Source organism: Corvus moneduloides, chromosome 14 (genome assembly GCF_009650955.1).
Source record: "Corvus moneduloides isolate bCorMon1 chromosome 14, bCorMon1.pri, whole genome shotgun sequence".
Classification (NCBI taxonomy): Eukaryota; Metazoa; Chordata; class Aves; order Passeriformes; family Corvidae; genus Corvus; species Corvus moneduloides.
In genome coordinates this window covers 1680159-1705823 of record NC_045489.1, presented here as the reverse complement: position 1 = coordinate 1705823, position 25665 = coordinate 1680159, and the positions used below count along the sequence as shown (strand labels likewise).

The 25665-nt window shown below is 39.0% G+C and overlaps 1 protein-coding gene across 4 annotated transcripts in view; it reads left to right on the top strand.

Annotated features, from left to right (window-relative positions):
- Window positions 1–20331, top strand: part of DIAPH2 (diaphanous related formin 2) — a 185716-nt gene extending 165385 nt beyond the window's left edge. For all 4 annotated transcript variants that reach the window (XM_032124441.1, XM_032124440.1, XM_032124439.1 and 1 more), the window contains one exon: window positions 15810–20331. In XM_032124441.1, the coding sequence (XP_031980332.1) occupies window positions 15810–15874 (65 nt within the window). In that variant the 3' untranslated portion in view covers window positions 15875–20331. The remainder of the gene's footprint in view (window positions 1–15809) is intronic.
- Window positions 20332–25665: the final 5334 nt, after the last annotated feature.

Below are 25665 nucleotides of genomic sequence, written 5' to 3'. Positions count from 1 at the left end.
CTGAGTTTTTGCTTTATTTTTTCAATATATACTGTAGCCTGTGGGCATATGTTAACTATTTTGAGAATGAAGCTAAATAATAGATGTTAATTTATTTTAATTTTGTACAGTTATTTATGAAGAAGTCTCACTGAAGAGTTCTGGCTTAAGCTTTGAACAGATTAGAAATGATAAATTGGCAAAAAAAAAAGGCCCTTTTCTCTCTGAAACTGGAGTCTTGGCATTTGGAACTGCTAAGAGTGTGGATGTAAATACTAATGACAGGCCAAAAATAACGAATGTTAATACTTATTATTTCTGAATCCCTGACATGTGCTTGCCAAGAATCGGTGAGTTGATAGGGTGTGAGAAATGTTTGAAGGGGCTTTTGGAATTCATCTTGTGCAGCTCCTGCTTGGAGCAGGATTAGCCCCACACTGATGGAGTCAGCTGGGACTTGTCAAAGCAGCTCCTGCAGACCTGCCCAGCTCCTGGCTGCCCCATCCCAGCTCTGCATTCCTTGGGTAGAACACTTTTTTCCTACCATTGAAGCTGCAGCTTTGGGCTGCTGGCTCTTGTTTTACCTTCTGGCTGTGACCAAGATCACTGACTCGGATTTTGTGATTCACCTTCAGGCAGCTGAAGGTTGTTGTTAGATCCCTTCTCTGCCCTTCTCTTCACAAGAGCCAACAAGACCAAGTCCTTCAACCTCTTTGTAGTTCACAGGAACAGTCACCTCACAGGCCACCTGAAAGAAGAAAGTGGGACAAAACATCTTAATAGACTGAATTTTCTTCCTTTCTTACAGATAGAGCCTATATGACATGAATTACTTTGGGGGTTTTGTATGAAAAGTAGATTTTTGCAAAGGCAGGGGATTTGAGATGTAGGAATCAATGATTTTAGTGAATTATCTGCATATGGGCAATATATTAGTATTATAGATTAAATATAAATTCTGTCGGGTGAGAATTAATGTCTGGTTACATCAGTTGTCAATTACAGGCAGGGAGCTTTTTAATTGCCTAGAGCCAGGCTGGATGATTAAGCCATTTTCAGAGAGAAAGAGGGAAAGACAGCTTAACTTGTGGCTAAACTACAAGGATTAGACCCAGCATATCCAGGGCTAAGTGGTTTGCTTAAATGCTGACTCTGTATTTGACCGTGGCTTTTTTAAAGATCCTTACTGAGATTTTCAGCACCACTGAGATGTCCAGGAAATAATTCTGCCAGACGTCTAGCACTGGGAGGGAGGGAGGTGAAAAACCCTTATGCTCTTATCCATTCTCATATGCTGCAGTGGAAATAGCATTGCTCCTTCTTGTCAGGGGTTGGCTTTGGGAATTTTTGGGTGTTGGAGTCATGATGCAAAGGTCATGCTGCTTTGCTGGGTTAGCTTAGACAAGATTTGGGCTTTTGGAAGGATGCCTGCTTGTTCAGAACAGCCTTCTCTGCCCCGCTCCCAGCAGTGGTACCACCCTTCCATCCACTGCAACACTCACTTTGGTTCTCCCATTTTTCACTTTTCCATATATTCACCTTTCTTTTTCTGGAGTGGCTGGGTTGTTGTAAAACAGCTTGGGGAAAATCAGATTGTACCTGTGGATTTTACTGCTCTGTAAGCGAGCTGTGAAGTTAGCTAATGTTTTCTTTACAAAAATAAGAGTGCAATGCATTTCTTACAGGCTTCCAAATGTATTATTGGGACTTGGTGGGCTGTAAATTATTTTTCTCGGTGCCAAATTGGTGTGAAGATCCTTCCTTTTTTATTTTGTTTTTTTAGAAACCTGAGGGGTTGTTGGTGACACAATTTAATATGCAAAACAGTCTTCTCTCTGTCATGAATCTCACCAGACAGCTCTTGGCAAACTGCAGTTAGGATAAACCTGTTAAATATCCTCATTCACACACAAAAATCGTGAACCCCTCATGGTTACTGTTGCTTTGCTTTGTTTTTTGCAAGGATTCTGAAACTTTATATCACATTTCCTTATTACTGCCTAAGGAGTTGGGCACTTAGCAGCAGATTGAACCTTTTGTACTTCACCTTGTGAAGCAGAAATAAAGCACTGGAGGTAAAATTATTTGAAAAAATAATTTGATTATGAGCAAACTCAGAAGAAACTGAGACAAACCCAGAGTAACTCAGAAGTGTGCAAAGTCAAAATAATCTGCAAATGTACATAGATATTTCATAATAAAATATTGCAGTGTGCTGGTAATGCCTTACTAAAGTTGAGAGATCTAGTGGAGTCAAATGAGGATGAAATTACTGTTGTCAGCCGCACAAAATGCTCCCCTGATCACCCCTGCCTCGTCTGCAGGGGATGGCCCTGGACAGGGAGCATCCAGGAAAAATGAAAATTATGTCAGTACTTAAAAATAACTTGTGTAATAATGTATTTTCAGAAAATTTAGAGTGTGCTGGAGCCATATTGCTCTATGTAATTGCCCTAAACCTGACTTCTCTGTTTCAAAAATGCTTTGGGGAAAGTGCTGAAAGCAGTTCAGTATTACATTCCATTGTTTTTTAAAGGAAAAAAGTTTTGGTTCTTCATTTACTCAGTTTATCATAACTTCAATTCTGATACTTTAATTCATTTAAATCAATTTAATTCTTTATTATTTATTTAATTCTTTATTTAATACTTTAATTTTATTGGGTTTTGAGAAATTTTTTAACCTTTATCTTTCTGTTCAGATTTCAGATGGCAAAGACGTTTGAAATGCTCTGAGAGTGAGTTTAAAATATTAAAATTTGCTGGATTTAGTAACGTCTTAAGTGGTGTCTTTAAACTGCAAAACCAGAATTGTTTTCAGCTGCTAATCAATGTTCAAAGCCCCACATGTGGCCAGGAATAGAGTGACAACCGTTTTGACTGAGTTATGGCAAAGCTTTTGACTTTCCAGACACCATGCCAGCAGTTATTACCTACGTTAAAGAAAAAGCAGGAATCAGCTATTCGTCATTTTTCCAGTGAAACTTTGCCTGTTAAAAGGCCTAAGTTGGTGTTCCTCTAAAATATACATTTATGTACACATATATAAACTTATTTTAAATTATACAAAGCATTTTTATTTAACTTTTGTGAGGTCCCTTCTGTGACCAGGTTTGTTCATGTGGATGAGAAAGCAGAAGGAAAGGGATGATCTTTTTATAGAGGTGAGGTTTACAGACCTTCCAGCCTGATGCAGGTTTTTTAAAGGCACCCTGCTGTACTTTTCCCGTTCAGACTCTTGACTCATCACCTATTTTAAGGATCTGCTCTGCCCTGAAGGTGTTGTGACATTTACTAATCCTTCCCACTGGACTTTGCAGATATTGTGGCTCTCTCATGCTGTGCTGGACTGGAAGTGCATAAGGCTTGGCTTTGAATTATAACTCAAACCCAATAAATCAAATTGCAGTTAGCACTTTGACTCTTTTATACTGGCATTCCAAGAGTATTTAACTGTATTCTTGTAAAAAAAAAATTAAAAGGCATCTGAAAATACTTTGCATACTTAAGAGTATTTCTCTTCCTTGCATTTTTTTCCCTTCTGTACTGAGATATCATTTTCAGCCCTCTGCAAGCATGCTGTTCTGTGAAATAGTTATTTGCCTTAAACTGAGTCAGTAGAGCTCTTGGAATGTAAGTAGCCAGATTTGCATAGTTTATGAAAAAAAAAAAAAAAATCTCTGTAACAAACTTTGTAGTAAACCTTTTGAAAATGTTTCATCTACAGTTTGCTTTTCTGCTAGTGCTGAGTAGGAAATTCCAAAATCACAGATGTGAATTTCATAGAATTAAAACAACCCCATATTTTAAAAAGTTCCCATCCTCACCAAAAAAGTCTCTAGAGACGGCTTTCTGCATCCAAGGCCTAGAAAACATGCAAGTCAAGTTGTTAAGCTGAAATACAGCCTCTCTTTTATTTACTATTGCAGCTTCTTGCTATTTTCTATTGAAATATTAGGTTGGAAGATTGGAGAAGTTTGCTAACCTCTTTCTGGGTTTTTTGATAAACAGCTGATGAAGCACTTTAAGAGCATCAAAAATGTCTTATTTTTCCCCTGTAAGTTTACGTAGTTGTTTCCTTGAGTATCCAGTGCAGAAGTACTTGGACACCAGTAGGAATTATCAAAGTGCAGCCAAGTCTCAGCCCTCTTTTATAGAAAATTCTGTCTAGAACATCTATTTAAAGAGGATACAAACAGAAAAGGTACCATGTCCTTCGATCAAACGTTTAATTCAACAAAATGGGCTTTTCATTGTGAGCTCTGCACTCTGAGTCACTCAGCTCCGTGCACAATGGCCAAGCTGCTCATGGTTTCATTGATTTGCCTTTAAAAGCAAACAGGATCCTTGGCTTTGGGAGTTCTGAGAAAGCACAAGGAAGGGATGGCTGATGGTTAAAAGGCCACCGTGCCCAGTGAATCCCAAATAGGTGTAAACTATTAACACACTGACTTTGTTATTTCTGGAGATGAAACTAGTTCAAGCATGAAAAAATATTCCCTCAGATGAGATAGAAGGAGCTTGTAGTTACAAGTGTTTATATACAGCAAAACGTAATTCTAAAGGACATTACCAGCTTTAGGCAAAAAATATCTGATGGATTAATGTGATTTTAGTGGCACTAAGGATGTATTTTCCTAATCATGTCATCCAGCAGCAAAATTTGTGTAAGTTCCTACTCTCTCCCACCCCAGAGAGAAACTCCTGTTTGTTTTCTTTCACTCAAATTCGTAATTTCCCTGTTTGTATGGTAAAACTAGCTTTGGAGTGGGGCTGTAAACTAGATCTCTAAATGGGAACAAAATTTGAAAGAAAAATAATGTTTATTTTGTGGCACAAAGCATTATTTTTGAGTCTAAAGGAACCCAAGAGGTGATGGGGGATTCTGAAGTCTCTTCCATGTGACAGTGACAAAGATTACCCAGCAAGCCTCATCCTGATTAGGCAGTCAGGTCCTGTGTGTTCAGGAGATGCTTGAGGCCAGGATTTGTCCCCAGATGACTTGCTCGTTTTTGCACTCTCAGCAGTGACCTGTTCTGAGCCTGTTCTGCTCTCTCAGACACAGCCAAGCTCCCCTTGCCTTATCCTTTGATCTCACTTCAGTCTGGAGGAGAGTGGAGAGCAGAGTTTAAATTCCAAACTCTTTCTGAGCATCTCTATGAGAGGTGGTGTTGCTGCTTCCCCTGCAGCCCAGGTGAATGGGAATATCCTTCTTCAAGCTTTCCATTCCCACGGGTTGTGTGAGCTGAAGGAGTGGCCTGGCTTCATCCCACTGTGCCAGGAGAGAAGGACTCAGCGAATGTCTGACTCGTCTTGGTCAGGATTTGGAGCAGCACATTAAATAACACTCCTCAGATGCAAGCATTGATAAATAAAACTATTTTGAGCTATTTAGGGACACCTTGTTTGTGGGTACTCGGGGTGGGTCGGACGGAGACGAGAGATCTCTGAAGTCAGATCTTGGAACATGCGGTTTTTTGCAAAGGGTGTGGGTACAAGGGCACTGCTCAGAGCTGCCAGCTGGCAGCTCTGAGCAGGCCCAAGAGAGCAAGAGAGTAAGCGGGTAAGTAAAGAGAGAGAGAGAGAGGAATAAGAGTGTGGAGTGAGAGAGTGTAAGAGTGTGTCTGAAGTCCTGGTTACAATACAATAAATCATCTTCTGTACTGAATATTCTAATTGTCACTAACCAATCTAATACAAGATACAAATCCTATAGCATTTACATACAGCCTATAAGAGTTCTTATATTACCATAGAGTGTTACATCTTAACTTCTAAAAACTACTCTTTGGACCCCTTCTGCTGAGCTAGTAGGGTCTGCTCTGACCCTTGGACCTGCCTGCAAGCAGAGGGTATTGTTCCATCAAGAGGGGATTACTTCAGTGGCCATACCATTGTTTTCTAGTTGTTCAGTAACTAAGATCTGGTATTTCAAAAGTGGCTTTCATTTCGATGTCGCCTGTAGTTTTCATATTCCCAAAATCTTTTGTCAGGCAATCATATTTATAAGGCTTTCCTGTTTCATCTTCCCCAACACTTGTTGCCCTCTCCCAGCAGTAACTGCCTCTGGACTTTCATTCTTTATATGAACATAAAGGGTCAAATTCTTCTTTATGTGAGCACGGGGTTCGCATGTTGAATCATAATGGAGTTGTCCATGCTCAGCCAAGAAAGAAATTAGACTCCTAAGTTCTTCAAAGTTATTATATTTTACCTCAGAGCCTGCCATGTGTAGTCCAAATTACTTTCTTGTATGAATTATTTTAATAAGTAACAGCTTCACATTCACATAACCTGCACATGCAAATAATATAGATTAAAAGTCACTTTCAGGATCAAGTTATTCTCAGCTGGGGTGTGCAGAGAGGTAACAGGTGGTGGTGAGATCATCTTGCCAGGCTGGAACAGGGGCTTTTCTTTCATGTTCTCTGGTAAAATGCAGATGGGCACAGAAGACCGTGGCCTGTGCCAGCCAGTCATACAGGAGTGATGTAGTTTTAAGTTTTCTCATAGCATATTCAATTCCATTTAAATATTGCAAACTGCTGAATTGTAAATGTTAACCTAGCCGTGAATAAAAAATGCTGGTATTTTATTTAATCAAAAAATAATTATGGATATTCTGCCTTTATTGTATTATTTAAAATATTTCATTTTACATGTAGGCTACAAGTTATTGCAGAGTGGGTTTTATATATATATACATTTATAGATAAAGAGAACTTTTTTCTGATGCATAAAAAATACAGGAGACTGACTTTTGCAGGCTACAAGGAATATCGTCATTGTCTGGGCATGGAGAAAAACTAGTTTACGTGAACCAGGAGGAAATACTTGCTTTTCAGGAGTGTTAGCCAACTCCTGTTTTGGAAGAATTTCCTTTTGAGCAAGGAGAGCTTTCCCTTTCCTCACTGTCTTTGAGCTCATTACTTCCATGCTCTATGCAGACACCAAAGCAGTTGTGCATGGGAGATGTGGCTGCAGTGTTGGAGCTGCTGACAGAGGAACGAGCAGTGCAGGTGGGCTGATCCTGGCGAGGCGAGCGCGTCCCTACGCCACTCTGTAATAAAATCTTGGAAGGAATAGTGGGAAGCTTCCCCTTTGACTTTCATCTGTCAGCTTTTGAGTGTAACTTTGGGAAGGAATTGGTATTGACTTCTATCAGGCAGTTTCGGAGAGGAGGTGAGGAGCCTTCTCTCCTGACTTTGTGTGTTTTGTCAAATCGAATCCTTCCGTTTGAAGTGCGAAGTGAAGGCTGATGTCAAGAAGTGCCTTCAGCACAAGCTGGTGCTGGTCTCTGGCGACTTCCTTCCTCCTTGAAAGTATCAGACTGGATGGGGAAGTGATGGCAATGTGGCTGGACAGAAACACGTTTAGTGCAGGCTCAGCAGCCATTCCAGCTCGTTAGTGGGAGGAGGCGAGGGGCAGGGGACCACTTGGGTGTCAGCCTGATTCTTTTAAGGACAAGTGCAGTGGGATGAGAGGATGCGAACTTCGGGGCTCCCTGTGTGCTTCGAGGTCAGAACCTATTACTGTCTTTATCTCCTTGTCCTGGTTTGTAACCTTACAGTCAACTCACTTTCAAAGCAAGTACAAATTGTAGGAGTGGAAGTGTTAATAGGGGAGCTGGGAATAGGACATTTTGGAAGCCATTTTAAATTACATTATTGATGAAGAATACAGGGTATTAGCATCTGACAAATCTGTTTAAAATGTGAATACGTGTTTCTCGCAGTGTCACACACTTGTCCTTAGCAGTGAAATAGTAGGGACAATTAAAACAGGGAAACACATCTTTCACATCAGCAAATCTGTCCTCTCTGACGTGAAGTCTTTTATAGCAGAGGCTCTACTTTTACTTTTGGACAATTACTAAAAGTGTGTGTGCAGTCATGAAAGAAGAATCACAACCTCTGTGTTGCGAGATTTGGATTCTCTCAGTGCTGAAGCAGACAATTCATATACTCTCTGAAATTTGCTTCACCCTTCTGATTCATAAGCTAAATCCTTTCACTATACAGGGGAGGTTACAGATGAGAGGTTCAAGGGAAAACATACCTGAATAAATGTAGTTTTATTGCCATGGATCTTTCTTTCTTTGTTACTGTTACTTAGTCCTGACCTTGCTGGATTCGACGTCATATCACGTGTCTTATTCTATTCTTTGAGTTGTTTTATGAAGTACTTTCTTTTGTCTCATTTGGCTTAAAACAAATCGTACATTCATGTCCTAAATGTTTCACTAGTCAGAATAATTAAGTTGATCAGGTCTGGGAGCATTGGAAGGAAAATAATAGGGTCATTGAAGCATTCAGGCTCTAATGGGAACCTGAGTTCATTCAGATATCAAGTCTAATAATTGCTTTACACCTGTACACACACTCCCAGTGAGCGAGTTCACATGAAAGCTTTAGTGGTTTCCATACTCTGTTTCGAGGGAATATTAGTTCTGTTTTTAAAACACTAAGTTGTTTTGAATTTTTTCAACTTTGTTCTTGTTTTTATATATCAGTTGTAGCTTAGCTGATTACTCCTCTTTATGCACTGGGAAATATTTTCACATGACAATCTCTTATTAAAAGCATGATATGATTAATGTATTGCAAATCAGATTTAATAGCAATCAGAAAACTGAGAAGACTGTCATCGGGGTTTCACTGCTATGAAACAATTTATTAGCCAATTTAAATGCACTGTATACAATTTAACAGTATTCAAAGGCTGGAACTGAGTTTCTACGTGATTATGTGTACAGCACAGCAGAAGGATTGTCGGGATATTCATAGCCATGATTGCTCCTTGAAAAAGCCAATTTCATAAGAATGAGGTAAAAATCAGTATTACTTTGTAAGATTTTGTGGGAAATGAACCAATAATTATAACTCCTCAGTTTAGCTAAATTCTGTGATAAATCTCCGTGAACGCCGGTGGTACAGACTGTCACAAAAATTTGAGGAAATTTTGTCACAATCAAGAATAAAAAATTACTGCCTAGGAAAACGGCAGCAATTCTTAGCAGGTTTCAGTCAATTCCAGCCTCAAATGCTGGTCACAGTGGTGCTTGTTATTGGAGGGGATTTGAACTGATGCAATCGTTCCTCTTCATCTTCTTTTTATTTTCCCACCTTTATAAGTTTACTTCTCAGCTGAGAATTCAAACTGAAAAAGAAATGGGAAATGGCTGTATATGTGCCTGCATTGTACTGACATGAAGGCCTATTTTTCTCTGTAATTTTAAAGGCCAATTACCCTTGGAGGAAAGGAGAAAAATAGATTGATTTGTCTTGTAACCCCTGAGGCAGGCATGTGTTGTCTCCTGCTAAGGCTTTTCCATTGCAACTCTTGTGGAAGAGCTTTCACTGCACATCCCAAGTGGTGCTATTAACAAAGAAAGCAAAGTCAAATTAAAATATTTAATAGATCATTTTAAGGTTTAGGGATTCTTATCTTACTGGGCCAATTCTTTCTTTGTTTTTTGGGTTGTTTTGAAATCTTAAGGCCCAGAGTAAGCAATTGTAAAATTTACTTTAAACTGATTACTTGAAAATAGGGTTTACAAATCCGTTTTCATCCTACAAATACTAAACTTCATCTCTAAATAGGGTAAGTATTTATTTCTTTATTGGAATTATGATACAGATGGCCAATATCCTCAATTCTGGTTGCAGAAGTGTGACTTTTATTGTGCTGCTGTGCTGTAATGACTGTGGTCACAGCTGGATTGCGCTGAGCTGGTAAATGTCATCACACATGCCACTTAGCATTAAAATGTCCCACAATATTCCATTTTAAAGCATTTTTGTGTCTAGCACACAGGACATAAACAAATGGGTTTTCTACTGGTGTTCTGCATTTTCATACGACTCAAAGGCTACAATTAACAGTGCCCAGCAAGCTGGGTCTGAGTGGCAGGACAAAGATTAGACGTGTCTTTGTTCCCTTTTAATCTGAGTAAAACTCTTCTGTGTCAGGGCTTAAATTCTTTAACTCTCTGTATTTTAGACCTGCTTCTGTAGTACAGCGCTTGTGGGTATTAACAAATCTATTTAGCAAGCTGAAGAGAATCCAAACAGCCACATATCTTCTCCACGAGAAATGGTTCATGCAGAATAGTTTGGAAACCTTAAAATGAAGGTGCTGTGTGTTACCTAAATGACTTCACAGCTTTGAAGCCACTATTTTTGAACAGAACACGACACTCCTGACTCCTGCAGATAACTCAGGAGATGTGTGTTGCTGCTTTTTACCTGAGGAGGAACCATTCAGTCTTCAGAGACGTCCTTTTAAGTGCTGCAATTCTCCTTTGTGCTTTTTCCTCCTCCTTATTTCTTCTAAAACCTTTTCCTACTCCTTAACGCCTTACAGGTCAATATATCTGTAAATATCCCAGTAACCAGGCCAGGAGCATATTTTTTAAATTATTGTAAGGTCAACAAATGATGCCTTTATAATTAATGTGTTCAGCTGCGCTATCTTGATTTTGGGGGCTTTTAAAAAAAAAAAAAAAAAAAAAGCAAACACCAAAAACCTGCTCTTTCTTTGGCCTAAGGGTAAGTTCCTGTTTCTCAGTCATAACATTTATAAACCCAGGTTATCACTCAGCTTTCACGTGAAAGTCTTGACCTAAACCAAAATAAACCAGGATTTATAGAATTTGACCTTACAGCTCCAGGGTTTGCTTGAAATCTCAATGTTTTCTTTGAAACTGATGCTAAAATAACCTTTTTAGCTGCCATTTAAGTTTGACTGTCAAGAATTTGAGACTCTGTTTAGCAAAAAAAAAGCTGAGAACAGGAATGTTGGACCTCTCGATCTGCTCTCATTTTTGGTTACACAAATATCAAATCCAAGTGAATGCCAGATGCCCCAGTGTGATGGTCATAAAGGGTCTGTGTAGATCAGATTTTGCCAGGCATGTGTAGGGTGCCTGTTTAGGTTGAAATAAGAGTGGATTGAATACTTAACAATTAATAAAAAACATATTAACTGTACAGTTTCCCTTAGCCCAGTTAGAAAAGTGTTTTATTTGCTTGTTTCATCTCTTGGCAAGAACAATCTCTTGAAAAGAGCTATTTCTGAACTATTTTGGCTATATTTCTCCCATAACTGATTCTTACCTTATTGCTATTTTTTTTCTATATAGGCCGTACATTCTGAAAGATCAATTTGAAATCAGATGTTACAGAGATGGACTGAATCATAACAGAATTGAGGTTAGGAGAGCCATTTTCTCTCAAAAAGGGTTTTGCTCCAGACAGCAACAGCAGTTTTGAAGCTCTTAATTTCCTTTCCTGGCTTTTTCTCAGCTGGGATCCCCAGTAATGTCAGAGGGACAGGCCAGGCAGTACCACAGGCAGTGCTCAGCTGCTGAAGAGTGCTGGGTATGGATGGACTTCCCTGCTGGTTTACTCTGGACCAGTTCTGCTTCTGCCTTAGGTTCTATCAATTCCATTTTCCAAAAAGATTTACCTTTCATTTTTGGGAAGCTAAAGCTGATGAAGGTGCCTGCAGTCCATAAAGGAAAATAATAATAACAATAGTAATAATAATCATAATAATAATAGTAATAATAATAATAATAATAATGGTGGGTTTTGTCCAGGGTTGTTCCTTCAAGGAGTTAGTAATGTGCTGTTACAGCACATGAGAAGTTGGCTTTGGTTTCCCCTGTGCTTGGGTAGCTCAGGGAGAAAACTGGAGGCTACCCAGGCTCAAGTGAGTTGAATTTAACCTAACTTGTCACAGTTTTAATCAATGATACTAGAGAGAAAATATTTAGTTGTCCTGATCAGAAAAAAGTGGCACTTGTAAAGCTCAGGTTTTCACCTTTTGCTGTAGAGTAAATGCCAACATCATCATTATTACAGATGAACTGTTTGATCCTTGGAATCCATCTGTTGTGACAGTTCATCCATTTAAAACTTACTTAAATTGGTAATTTACTCATTTCTTCTGTAATCATTCCATACCTGTAGGAAATTGTCTTGCTCTTCTGACTGTTTTCCCTGTTTTCTATGGCACTTGCTGCAGTGCTTGGGACTGCATGAGTATTTTTCCTCTGGTTGCTCATGAAAACAAGATGTGTTTCAGTAGGATTTCCTAGTGAACAAGATTTTACATGAATGAAGAAATAAATGTTTGATGTAAAGGCTTTCATTGATTCCCAAAGGCACGGGCCATACAAATTCCCTTACAGCGTGCATTTCTGTCTCTTTTGCATAGTCAAAACTGTTTCAAAAAGATGAGATTTTAAATATGTTATTAATTGCTGAGAATTTTCAAGGCAAGTCAAACCAGTACCTCCTTTCTCTGAGCACTAAACAGCTTTTATTATTATTGTCAGCTGTGGAAAGGTCAATTCTTTCACCTTGGGGAGGTTATTCAGGAGGGGAAAAAGGAGCCAAGTAAGGTACCAAGCCCAAGGCAACAGTTTGTAATACATTTATAATTTTAATATCAGGACTGAGAGATAATGATGTAAGAGAACTTTATTTCTTGTTACAGGATAATGTGAATTCCAATCAGGTACCTTTGAGGTATGGTTTTATAGACTCTGTCTTTTCCATTATCAGGTATCTCAGTGTCATGACCAGTCCATTTGACTGCACAACATCTATATTATTATTAGCATTGATTGCTCATAAAAAATAGGGTTTATAATTAGGAGAGCATAAAGTTACTACATGGAAGAGTGGATAAGAAGAAAATGAAATGAAAAAGTGACTTAATCTTAGTACTGCAGTTTGCAAAGTACCATTTATTTTTCTCCTCCTGTAACTGAGTTCTATGTTGGTAACAACCACTGAGTTAATAAATCTGTGGCAGCTATTGAGACTTCTCGTTTAATAACAGAGCTAATGGAGGAGCATTAAGGAAAGGAGAAATACATTTTGCAGGGTTTATTCCCATCTTGGTACTATGCTGAGTGCAAGACTTGAGCAAGGAATTGTTTTTATAACAAAGTCCATCTATTGCTTCCAGTGGGGGTGCAAAGTTTGCATGGTCACCATTGCATTCCAGGGTTATGTGTACTAAAAAGGAACTGCTGATTTGATTTCTCAGCATTTAATTTTATATTTACTTCATTTTCATCTGACCCAGGTAGCTAAAAGACAAAGATGAATTTGTGATACAAAAATCTGCTTTGTTTTCCATTTTAATCCTTCATTGTTCTACCTTTCGCTGCTCTAAGAAAAGATCCATTCAGCAGATTGAGAGGCCGCTTTTAAGGTCGTGTGTTCACTTCAGAGATAGATTATAATGTCTGTAACAGGAGCAGCGTGGGTGTGCCTGCTTGTAAAAGAAATGGACTTCTAAGATTAAAGTGAGAAATAACATTTTCTCCCCTGTGGGTGGGGTTACCCAGAAGGCCTGGCTGGTACACACAGAACTGATTACCGTGTTTTCTAGTCGTGTTTGCATGTTTCCAGTGTACACCTGAGCCTTTGGACAATGATTTTTTACTTCATTTTAACTACTTTTAACTTACTCTTATTTTCCCTCTCCATCCCCCCATAATACAAGGAAATAGTTTTACCGTTTATTGATGTTATAGTTAATTTTATGCCAGAATAGTCAGTCATGTTTAGAAGCCAGACTTGCTTTGTGTTGTATTCAATGTGGTCTGTTACATAAAAAAGGTAAATACAGATGTTGGAGATAACTGAATGTGCATGTGGAAAGTGATATAAATTTAATGATTTTTCAAAATTCTTGCTCAAGTAACTTGAAATGCCAGCCCAATCTAGTTTCATATCTAATATGAAACCCTTTGTTCTAACTTAACACATAGGTATTAAGGAAATACTTTGTTATTACCTGAAGAAGGAAATGATATTGTTTTATGATTTTGTTTTGTGGTTTTGTGTTTTCCCAAGGTCCCAGCCCAGTTGTGCAATTACAGGAGAAGTTGAACTGTCACTTGCAGAAAATGTTTGTCTCTACTACGATGGAAAAAAACTGAAAGGAGAAAATAAATTAAAAAAAAAAAAAAAACAGAAACAAAACAAAAAACCAAACAACGACAACAAAAAACCCCACCAAAAAGCAACAGTTCTAGACTTTCTTAATCTGTTTTTAACCTGTAGAGTTGATGGGCTTGAAATTTTATCAAGAAATAGTCTGGTGTTGAAGGCACTTGTCCCCACTGAGAGCAGGTATCACTGGACTCTTTAGTCTTGGAGGAGCGGCAGCACATTTGAGTTGATGACTTCCCTTCTTTTGTGCTGTAATTGCCAGTGCTTAGTGACACTGCAACCAGTGGAGAGATTTATTCCCATGCAAAACAGATTGACTTAGGGTAATTTGAATACTTTATGCATGGCTAGATTCATTAGGAAAAGGAGGCAAGGCAGAACTATAAAAAGAACTAATAATCTTGCTAAAGGAGCCGTTAATTCCCCGTAGCATTGGAGACACTTCCATTGAGCAGGGGAAAGAGAGCCGTGCAGTCTCCATGGGCAGCCTCTGTTCTTTGTCCAGAAACAGATCACAGAGATGACTTTCTTTGTCTTATTTAATTGCTTGGCCCGTTTCTGGCTTTGCTGGGTTAGAGCGGAGTGTGCAGTGACTGAGGTTGGAAGGGACCTCTGGAGGTCACCTTGGCCACCCCCTCTGCTCGGGCTGGTTGGCTTGTCCAGGACAGGGGTGGATATCTCTGAGGATGGAGACTCCACAACCTCCTGGGGCAGCCCATTGCAGTGCCCAGTCCCCTTCCCAGTCAGGAAGAGTTTCCAGGTTGTGTTTGTACCCCAGACGTGTTGTGGTCCCAAGCTCTGTGCCCAAACCTCAGCGTGGCACAGGCTGGGGTGGGCTGGGCAAGCAGAGGGAGCTGAATCTTTGGGAGAAGCTGAGGAAACCTGAGTGCCTGCAGTGTGCCTGGCAGATGTTTTGCTTCTGAAGTGACTTCTTTATGATATTCCAGTCCTATGGAAAAGTTCCAGGCGGATTTTGGGACATCCTGGTGCTGCAGCAATGTAGGGACTGAAGTGATGCAGAGCAGCACCTGAACGGGACGTGAGGGAAGAGGATAAGGCAAGGTCAAAAGGAAGCAGCCACCAAAAAAACCCCAAAAAAAACCCAAAAAGTTTGCATGGCAGGAACTCATTGTGAAAAAGAAAGATGCAAACCTGCAGAACTCTAAGTGGGGGTTAATCTTCTGTCCCTCTGTGTGTGTGTGTGTGTGTGTGTATTCACTGCTTTAAAATTTTATTGTGAAGGCATTTAGGAGCGTGGCTGGTACTTGGTGATTGTTTTCCTGTGATGGAGACATATTTATTATTCATTGCAGTAATTATTAAGTAATATTTTATACTAAAAGTTGTTCACATTGCACAATCAGGAAATGCTTAGGAAGTGGCTGATTTAATTGTTCTATTTTTAACTCTCTACCAAATTACAGTGAGCGGTGTTTGGGCTTTTAGACTTGGAGCATCTCCCAGGTTTTCACCACTGCACTGGTCAGTGCATTCCCATGAAACTTGAAATGTATTTTTCCAGAGATTCTGTGCATAAATTATTTATAAAATTTGAAAGATTTTTACCCAGAATATTATTTATTGTGTGCTGTTTCCAAGGGGACTGTGTTTCAGGATTCTCCTAATGCTTTTATCACCCAGCTTCTCTGATCAAGAAAGTAATTTATTGCTGATTGCAGAACTCTTGAACTCAGTCTGGCAGCTGCAGTGTGAAACTTCTCTGATCCAGTCTCCTACTTACTTATTTACATATCATTCGGAATGATTTTCAGGGCTGTTTGAAAACCTCTTGACATTGCATTATCCGTGTTTCAAATCTCGTGGTGATTTGTTTTTTCCTCTCTTTTTGTTACAGATAACAAACGAGTAACTTTGGAAAGGTCTCGTTCTCGACACAATGGAGCAATTGCAGCTGTATGATTCTTCTGATGCCAAAGAATTAATGAATTGTTTTATTTACAATGAAATGGATATGCTTTGGAAAGAGTTTATCATCCAAATTGGCAATGATCATAGAGGAATGCTGGTATTGATTAAATGAGACGGTGTAAAAATATGTAATTTTAAAGCTGTTGCTAAAAAAATCCACATACTGTATCTTATTACCCCAACTACCAAGATCTGTAAACAGTGTTAAACAGTAGGGTATATATCTTATTTTCTTACGTTCTTTCTCTTTTTTTGCCCCCCTTTTTGTTGAAGCTGGCAACTCACATGAAAGGAGTTGGGGATTTCTAGGTTCTGTTTTATATGGGTAAGAAAATACAGTTCTGTTGGAAGAGTACAGCCGTGGATTCCATTTCCAGTTCTGATTTGAACATGAAAGGAAAAAATAATAAAATTGTATGTTAATAAATTCAGAGATGAGCTGGTCTACATTATCAGAATCTTTTTTGTAACCATAAAAAAGCAACACATAGCCCCAGTGAGGTTGCTGAAAACCTTATCTCAGTGTAAAGCCTGGTGGATTCAGCTGTTTTAGCTGCCAGTAGGATATACCACATATCTACACTTTTGGTGATACAATGATGTGTAGTTACTTATCACTGCTAAAAAGAAAAAAAAAAAAAATCAAATAAAACAGAGCATAGGATTTTTCCAAAATGATATCAAGGGCAGAATATGTTTTTAACTGTATCTAAGGCGGGATTTTTCTAATTGTGCACTTATATATTCTTTATAAAGATATTTGGGGGAAAATATGATTGTCCTGTTTTGATGATGCTAAAATTCCTGTGTGTAGATTTTTAGAGACAAGCTACATCATGAAGTTTTTCAGAACTGCCTCTGAGTTTTTCCTCCGTTTCTCAGGTAAAATATGTAGCGGGATCGCCACTGGTGGATTTTAGTGCTGAGAGTTTAGCAGCTAACAACAAATTTTCTACCTGGAGCACTGGCTAGCAGTGACCAATGACTGCAGCAGGCTGATTTTTGGGAAGCTCCTCCCATTCCCCTTTGTGTCCAGGCCCTTGCACTGCAGTTCCTCAGGTGAGCAGCCAGCTGAGCAGCTGGCACTTTGTTCTGCCACTCCCTGGGGAGCCACTGTCCCCGTTGTCCCCAGGGGAATGTCCAGCCTGGCTGGGGTCAGGCCAGGCTGCACCACCCCGTTCACTGAAGGTCCACCTTGATGGGGTGGAGGCTTTGAAGTGGAATTCCAGTGGATCTACTGCATAAGTTGCTGAGCTATGATGTTTTTTAAAGAATCAGGATGCTCTGTAGTAGCTGGCACTTGTTCTCAAATTATTAATGCGTATCACTGATTGGTGAAATTATTATGAATACTTTTGTTGCCTGGTGTTATGGGGAACTTGGGGTTTTTTTTAGTGTTCTGTAAAGACTGTTTGGAAGGTGAGGTGTCACGTGGTTTCTGTGCACACACTGCTTGCTCTGGAGGTTTGCTCCTGGGGCAGTGGATCTTTGCACTACTGCTTGAGCCAAGCATCTTTGTACAGTAGATTTTTTGCTTCTCTGGTGAGATACTCTTAAAACTATCAGACTAGTTTGGGATAAATTCTCACAATTTCAAACTACATATCCAGTTATTGTAAGAAAAGATACAGCTCCTTTTCAATCTAGTATTGAATTTTTTTTTTTTTCTTCAGAACTTGTCTTCAAAGAATACAGGGGGTTTGCCCATAGCTCTAAACATAGGAATACCACTGAAGCCTAGTGAAATGCTTGCTGTCAACTAAATACTCTCCCTAAACTGTTTGAGGGTTTTAGTAACAAACTGAAGAGTTGTATGGTACTTCAGGAAAAAAAAAAAAAAAAAAAAAAAAAAAAAACAAAACAAAAAAAAAAGGAAAAAAAAGCATGCAACAGGATTCTGTCTCCTTGTTTATTAGTAAGAGCTAAAAAGAATTATATCCTGTTTTGTGCAAGGTCAACATCAGCCTTGTATTGAAGCATTGCTTCTTTAAATGGAACTATTAAATTTACAGTTATAAAAACGTGCTTAATGTACAAAGCCAGTTTAAAGGATTAGGTTCATAATGTCTCTATAAATCAATAGTGTCTTAGAATTCCGATTTTGAAATTAGCATTTTGCTGGGATTTACAAGTATTGGTATAATCTTTGTAAGTGAAAACTCAAAAGCTCTCCACAGAATCTTTATACGATAGCAGTAATTATTAGTGCACAAGTTTTTTCATTTCCATGGGTTATATTTGTTTGGAAAGCTCTGTGAAAGCTGGCTGCAGATTTTCAACAACCAAATCTTAGGAAAAAAAGGCAAATCCGAAATAACAACATCATCTGATGCTTCTATTTTACTACTATTTTTTTCATATTTGAAACATTTATATAATTTAATGGACATATCTGTTAGAACAAAAGTGTCTTTCAAAGGAAAACTAGTTTAGAAGATAATTTATGTAAATATAGGGTGCTCGTATTTATGAAGTCTAAAATATTTTCTGAAATTGATGCTGGTCACTTTGTCTTTTGATAGTTTTTCAGTCTATATTAAATTGCAGATATTTTTAATGTTTTTATTATTGATCTAATTTTCAGAGGTGTCACATGTTTATCTAGAAGTGTAGAAGAGTAGCACCTTTTTCAGAAATGCACTTGCCTTATTTTCTAATTTTAAAAAATGAAATATATCAGTTAAATTATATTTGTATTCAAAGTAATCCCAGAAAGAAAATCACTGGAGGGTTCATACATAAATTTCTTGCTAATTATGTTTCACTCTCTGTCCTCTGAGACATTACGTTAACAATATACCAGCACATCTGTTTGCATTCGCATTTTACCAGTTACAAGTACTGAGAGAGTTTTTTTAATGATGTTACACTGTTTACATTTCTTAGCTTATTTAAGAGGAAGATAATTTTACCTTTGCGATGAATTGAACTAAATCTCCAAATGTCATGGGAACGAAATGTTTCAATCATACACAAATATACCTATCTGTTGCTGAACTCCTGGCTGTACAGATCAGAAATGTAAAGGCACTGGTCTCCTTTTGCTCCAGTTTTATGCAGTTTACTGAGAAATCAAGTGCAACACGGTCTGTCATGTATGTTTGTCTGTGATTCAGCAGGGAGCCTTTCCCAGCACACCGGTGATGTTTGTGTTAATCCCATCAGGGACCAGAGCTAGAGCCAAAACAGGGTCAGTGCCCCACAGTGCACTGGCAAACAGCTCCAGGGAGCATTCCCAGGAACACTGTTGTCGTTTGTTCTGGTTTTAGCTGACTCTGGTCAGTATGAGAAACGTGATCTAAAATTATCTGTTCTTCTTGAGAATTCAGATACAAGAGCGTTCCCGTAGTTCCCTTCTGTAATATGCAAATAATCATGAATATCTGTATATTTTTGCATTTTTGTGTGTGGTATATGTACTACCTCAGACAAATGCTGTAAAAAACATAGTATTTTCATGGTTTCTATCCAAGCCACAATTCATTAGTAACCTACTTTAAATTCATCCCACAACACCCAAAACTCTGAGAATCCGGCTGAGTTTTAGGTTTGGCTCTGGAAATCCTCCTATAGCTTTTGTTAAGGAAACTTTGCAACGTTCAGCTTTTGCATCCCTCAGGCAAATCCTGCTTTGATGGGTGACTTTAGTCCTTCCTGCCCTGATGAATGATCTAGCTAGTAAATATTTAAAGCTGGTAATAGTTCTGTGGGAGCAAACTTACCTATGTATGTAAATTGCTTCTTTTCCATTAAACCAAGGCTTGGCTGAGTTCTACTTTGCTGTTTGCCTTCCAAGTGCTGCAAGGTCGGGCAGGACAAGTGCTCAGCAATGTCCAGCCCACCTCTGATGTGCCATACTGTACTTGCAAGTTACTCATTTTTAAATAAGTATTGTAAGAAACCTCTTCTTCCGCGGTATCTCCACACACGCCCACGCATGCACATAAAATGTAAATAAAAAATTTTTAGAAAAAAATCAAAGCAGATGCAGCCAAATGCCTCAGCTTCAGGTGTCTCCAGGTCACACAGTGCTGTTTTTGTGCTCCAGGGGGGGAGTTGTGTGAGCCTGTGCATTCTGCAGTCCTGCAAGCACCCACTGATGTCACTGGGAGAGTGGGAAAGGAGAAGGATTTGTTCTTGGAGTGCTTTTAGCACTGTTTGAGGTGATACATATGCCACAGAATGTGAACAATAACCTATTACAGGTCATTCAGTCTGCTGTCATGCACCATTTGATTTCCCTTTTGGAAGTCATAGGACTCCTGATGCCAAAAAAAAAAAAAAAAAGATAAAAAAAGGTGACAAAACTCATGCATTTCTATTTTTTAAACAGCTCTGTGTTTGTATGTAATGTTTAAAATAGGAATTTGATGAAATCACAGCCTGGCCATTGTTAATCCATGTATTCTGAAAACTGTAATAAAGATATACATAACATGATTCTGGTAGATGCACCAATGTTTTACTTGATTATCATGATTATTTCCTGTTGAGTACCATCACCTCAAAGCCTGGGTTTGCTGTATAAAATTGTCATGCTGAAATTACATTCCATTTTAGCTTACTGTCACTTCATGGGTTTCTGTCTTTTTTTTCTCTGAGGTGTCAATTATACTTGACTTGTGAATTTGGGGGAAAAGGTGCCTTTTCCAATGAAGGAGGACTTTAAAAACCAAATAATCCAAAAAATACATAATTTAAAAAAAAAACAACATTAAATCATGGTGATACCATTTAATTCTTACAAAAATGCCAATAAAGGGGAATCATTGAACAAATCTGATGGGTCCATATTTATTTTAAGAGGCTGGATTTCAGTATAGAATTTTTAAGACAGACACACAGTCAGACAGCTATTGTTGATGTTTTCCAAATTATTTAATTCATTCCCAAAATGGTCTTATCAGAACAGAAACTCGACAGACTCTTGCCTTCAAAATTGTGTATTGCACATTAAACAAGTTAATGATGTCACCAGAACAGACTGAACTGCACAACAGTATAGAGAGAGAGCACTGAATCTTACTTAAAATTCTAATTGGATTTAACCCTGATGAATATGAGCAGCCATGTTGATACAACCCTCCTTAAGTAACTTTTGATATGTGGAAAAGATGTACCCAGGGATGGTCAAAGGCACCATTTTATTTTTAATTAACTGAATTACAGTCGGAATGCACTATTTGATACACGAGGAAGCAGTGGAGGTTTATTTTCTTATGGGATCAACACGAAAAAAAAATGAAAACTTCTAAATGCCAGCTTGAAATGTAAATTCTCTGTCCTGATGAAGGAAAATGTAGTAATGCTGTCCTACATACACCATATTCGTGTTCCTTCTTTTTAGGTAAATATTTTTGACTTTCTAGTGTGAGAGTCAGGGGTTCCCATCATCCTCCTAAAGCTTTTTGCCTTTGGGTGATTGCAGGCGGACTTTGTCCTGAAACAAACAGCAGGTGCCTCCCTGGATGGAAATTGTTTCTGTTCCTCCCACACATGCCTGAGAAATCCTTCGTGAACTTAAGGTTCATGGCAGGGTGTGGTGCTCTGCCTCAGGGACACACTTCCTGCTCACCTTTGGGTGCTTTCTGTAAATTTGAGCTGCACTCCTCCCTCTGTTAGTTCCTCCAGTCATCATCTCAACACTGGCCTTCCCACACTTTTGCAGAGAAGTCAATAGTGCTGGGCTCTAGCAAAATTATTGAAACATTCAATTGATTCTCTCTGAGTTATTTGATGAGCGCTTAATGGCCTTAATTAATCCCATTCATTAGATATGAAGCTAAGATTAAGAAGTAAAATCCAAATAAAGTGTTGGGGGTTTTTTCGCCTGTAGCCTGTGAGCAAACACTAATTTAGTCCAGTAAATTCAGCAGGTGCTGAAAGGTGTTTATTTGTGTCAGTGAAGTAACGAGGCCAACCAGGAAACCCTTCTGAGGCAGAGGATATTATCTCAGGCCCCATGCTAACAAAATCAGCACTTCTGGGCTCTGTCCCTGCCTGCTGGGGGGGAGCTCACTGTGGAGCCAGGTCTGATGAGGACAGAGTGCCCAACTTTGCTCCATTGAAATAATTGATCTCTGTGTCTTAGGGGGCAAATCAGCACAGATGACTGAAGAGCCCTGTGAGCACTGATCTGCTTGAGAAGGGCCCGAGTCCTAAAGAAGAAACAGATAAGGCTTGGTGCAACCTAATTCTAATTCTCCACTGCCTTCACACCAGACCCCGTGGCCAGGCCACTGACCTGGAGAAGTGAGTCCTGCCACGCTCAGAAATGGGTGTGTGTTTTAACAGTCCTTGAGAGAACAAGGATATTATCATTGAGAAATAATAATTATATTGTTATTATGTATTATTATTATTGATCAATAATTACCAGACCAGCAGTTCAGTTGTGGTGGAGATCCATTTCAGGCTGCTGCTGTTTTACACTTTGGTGATGCAAGTACCCTCATGTGGCTCAGAGGACTGTTCCATTTGTGGAAAAAGCTGTTTGTGATCACACTTTCTCTAACATTATTTATCTTCTAGAGCAGTAAAAAGAAAGTTACTACTTTGAAGAGATAAAACCAAGAGCCATCAAAAGGTGTATATATAATATAAGCTACTAATAATGTTGTACATAAAAGAAATAGCATTTTAACTGCACCACAGCTTGATTCCACACCCATTCTGTGAAGTTCTTTTACCTAAGTGGTGTGGGACAGGTCAGCTTAAAGAACAGCGGTAACTGCAGATTAAAACCCAACAGAATAAATAAAAACACCTAATGGGAATTCAGTGACTGAATTCCCTGCCAGGAAGAAAAATGAGATAGCAAAGGCAAAAAAGTAGTGACAAATCTGCAAAAAGTCCTTTGCACTTCATGTAATGAGTACTAAAACAAGCAGAAAAGAAGAGAGGCAAATTTGCCCACGCACATTTGGCACTGTGCGTAACAGATTCTGGAACTGGTCTGTCACACTGCAGTGAAGTTGTGGGGTTCTGAAAGCTGTGGTAACATGGAATGGCCGAGCGAAAATGGTGCCTCCAGAAATATTTCAAAATTCTGTTAAGCCAAGAAAGATCTAATTTAATCATAGGCAATGTATGTGTAAGTGCAATATGTATTTTCCCTGGAACTAATTGGAATCTCTTCAAAAAGCTGAACTTTTAATCTCTACCTGTGGAAGTGCTGATGATATTTCAGGAAAGAGAGGAGCTCGCCCTGCTCTGAGCTCTCTGCCCATTGAACAGCCTTTGGTGCAGAGCTTTTTGAACATGAGAATAAGCTGATAATGATTGTGATGGCGACTTTTTAAATTTTAGAGTTTTAGCCCATCACAGGATCTTGTTGCCAGCTGGGAATAAAGCTTAAGGCATAAAAGCAGCACTGCAATACAAGCCAGTAGTCACAGCATCATCAGGTCTAAATAAATGTTTTACTCCCTGCTTATGAAAGGATGAAATTCAAAAGTGTCAGCTGGTGGGGTTAAACAGTTTCTACAGTTCTGATAAAGCTGTTGAGATTTTTTCCCCCACAAAGTAGTCAGAGAGGACTTGAGATGTTTTTAGCTGTATCCTTTTAGTTTTCCTTTTGTTCTGAGAAAAATTGCTGATGTAGGACATCTCACCATCAAATGAAAAGCAGAAAAAAAATGGCAATGAATTATTGTAGCTGAGAAATATTCAGAGGAAAACTCTCCAAGTGGCAAATGTGAAGGATGTGGAAGGAGATGACCCTGACAGGTCTGTAGCTTCTGGGGTCCTCCTCGTTGCCCTTCTTGAAAACCTGGACAACATTCACCACCTTCCAGTCAGCTGGGACCTCCCTGGATTCCCAAGACTGCTCAAAAATCACTGAGTTTTGCAATGATATCAGCAGCTCTTTGAGGATTCTTGGATAAATCCCATCAGGCTCCATGGATTTGTAGGGATCCAGCCGGAGCAGCACATCCTGCACAATTTCAGGGTCGGCTGGAAGTTGATCATTCTCAGCTCAGAGCACTGAGACCCCAGATGAAATACAGCAAGCACACATTTTGCTACGATCCTCATGTGTGGTTTAAGGTAAAAATCCTCGTTGATTCCCTTTAGATGCACAAGTTTGTCACTGGGGCAGGGCTGCTGTGATGATGGGCCAGTGTCTGTCACACACACAACAGGTTGGACCACGTTAATGCTTCCCATGTTCATCGGCTCTGGCCACCATTCCTCGAAAGCGGGAGGAAGCTCTGAAGCCTGAATGCTGAAATGTGATTATGTTATGATGGAATGCAGCTTATTCAGCAATGCTGTAATTGATAAGGTAATGAGGGTAATTTGTAGCCTCCTATGACCTACTGGAACCAGCAGCTTAAACAATGAGTTAGGAAACAAAACCCTACCTCACGAGCTGGTAAACACAAAAGCACATCAATTTTTGTTAAATAGTGATAAGATAAAAAATGTAGCTTGTATAATTTATACAGAGCCTTAATTAGTTCATATTTGGGTCTTTTGGTCTTGTTAATATGCTAAGCCAGACATCCAAAATGCTCCTCAGTTTATGATTAGAGCAGTTACCTGGCTTTTTACAGTCGTGTTTATGTGTGCTGGAGTCAGTCATCTGCAGGTTATGCACATTAAGCCTGGCTCTGCTGATTGCAGCCTGACACTTCCAAAGTCAATGAAATAATGGCAGCTTTTCTGTGGACTTCAGGATCAACACCCATCTCTCTGCTGAATTACAGTTACCCATATCTACATCTTTAATGAGGTAAGTTGTCCATCAAAAGCTAAGGTTTTTCATACAACCATTTCCCCCAAATCTTCTGCAAGTGCCCACATAAATATTTAAATTTATGTTTGCTTTGATCCTTGAAGCATTATTGTGTTTTTTTTTAAAGAATGGGTAGTATCAATTGTATGTGTATATTAAAATTTTCCTTGCTTCTTTAGCACCCTTTGCATGCTGGTAGAGTATTTGTTGGTTTATGACATTAATGTTCTCATCTCACTATTTCCTAGAAGTAGCTGGCTGATTCCCTGCCTTTAAATACTCATAATCTGAAACTTAAAAGGACACTTAATTGTGGTATCAGGTGGTTAAAAATTATTTTAGAAATTGTTTTTCACAAAACTGGGCATGGATTCTGTTTGGGAGAAAGCATTTCCAAGTATCTCGTTCCTGTGAGTTTAACCAGACATGATGGAAGTGCCTTGTGAATCATCCACATTCTCTTTGCACAGTACAGGCACATAACAACAGTGAGTAATCTGCAGTCATTCACAACAGCATAACTTAATAATCACTTTATTACAGCATTCCTACTCAATTGGATATTTAAAGCATACACTGGTAGGAAAGAGCTCTCTCCAGTTGAGGAGAGTGGGAGACAAGCATCTGACTTTTGAATAGTGAAGGATCAACAAAAGGAGGAAGCGGGATGGTGATAATCAGCTGTCAGTCTGAGCTCTCAATCACGCTGGCAAAAATATCTCAAGGAACTTCATGATTTACACATTTGGAAATGTTGTTGGAAAGCAGCATTTGGTATAACACATAATGCCAGGAAGGACAGAAAGAAGTAATGAGGAAGAACAAAATGCATCCAAAACAGTGTAACAAAGTGATTTCTGAAAGCTGGTGTTTCGCAAAGCAATGAAAATACAGAAATGCCTCAAAGAGAAAACATGGGAGTGGTGGCACAAGAGAGGCAAAGTCTGCTGTGTTAAGGAGGAAGGGAGCAGGCTCGGAGCATATGGTTTTATCATCCAACACAAGGTGCTGCTCAGCTCTCATCCTTCAGCCTGCAGTGGGA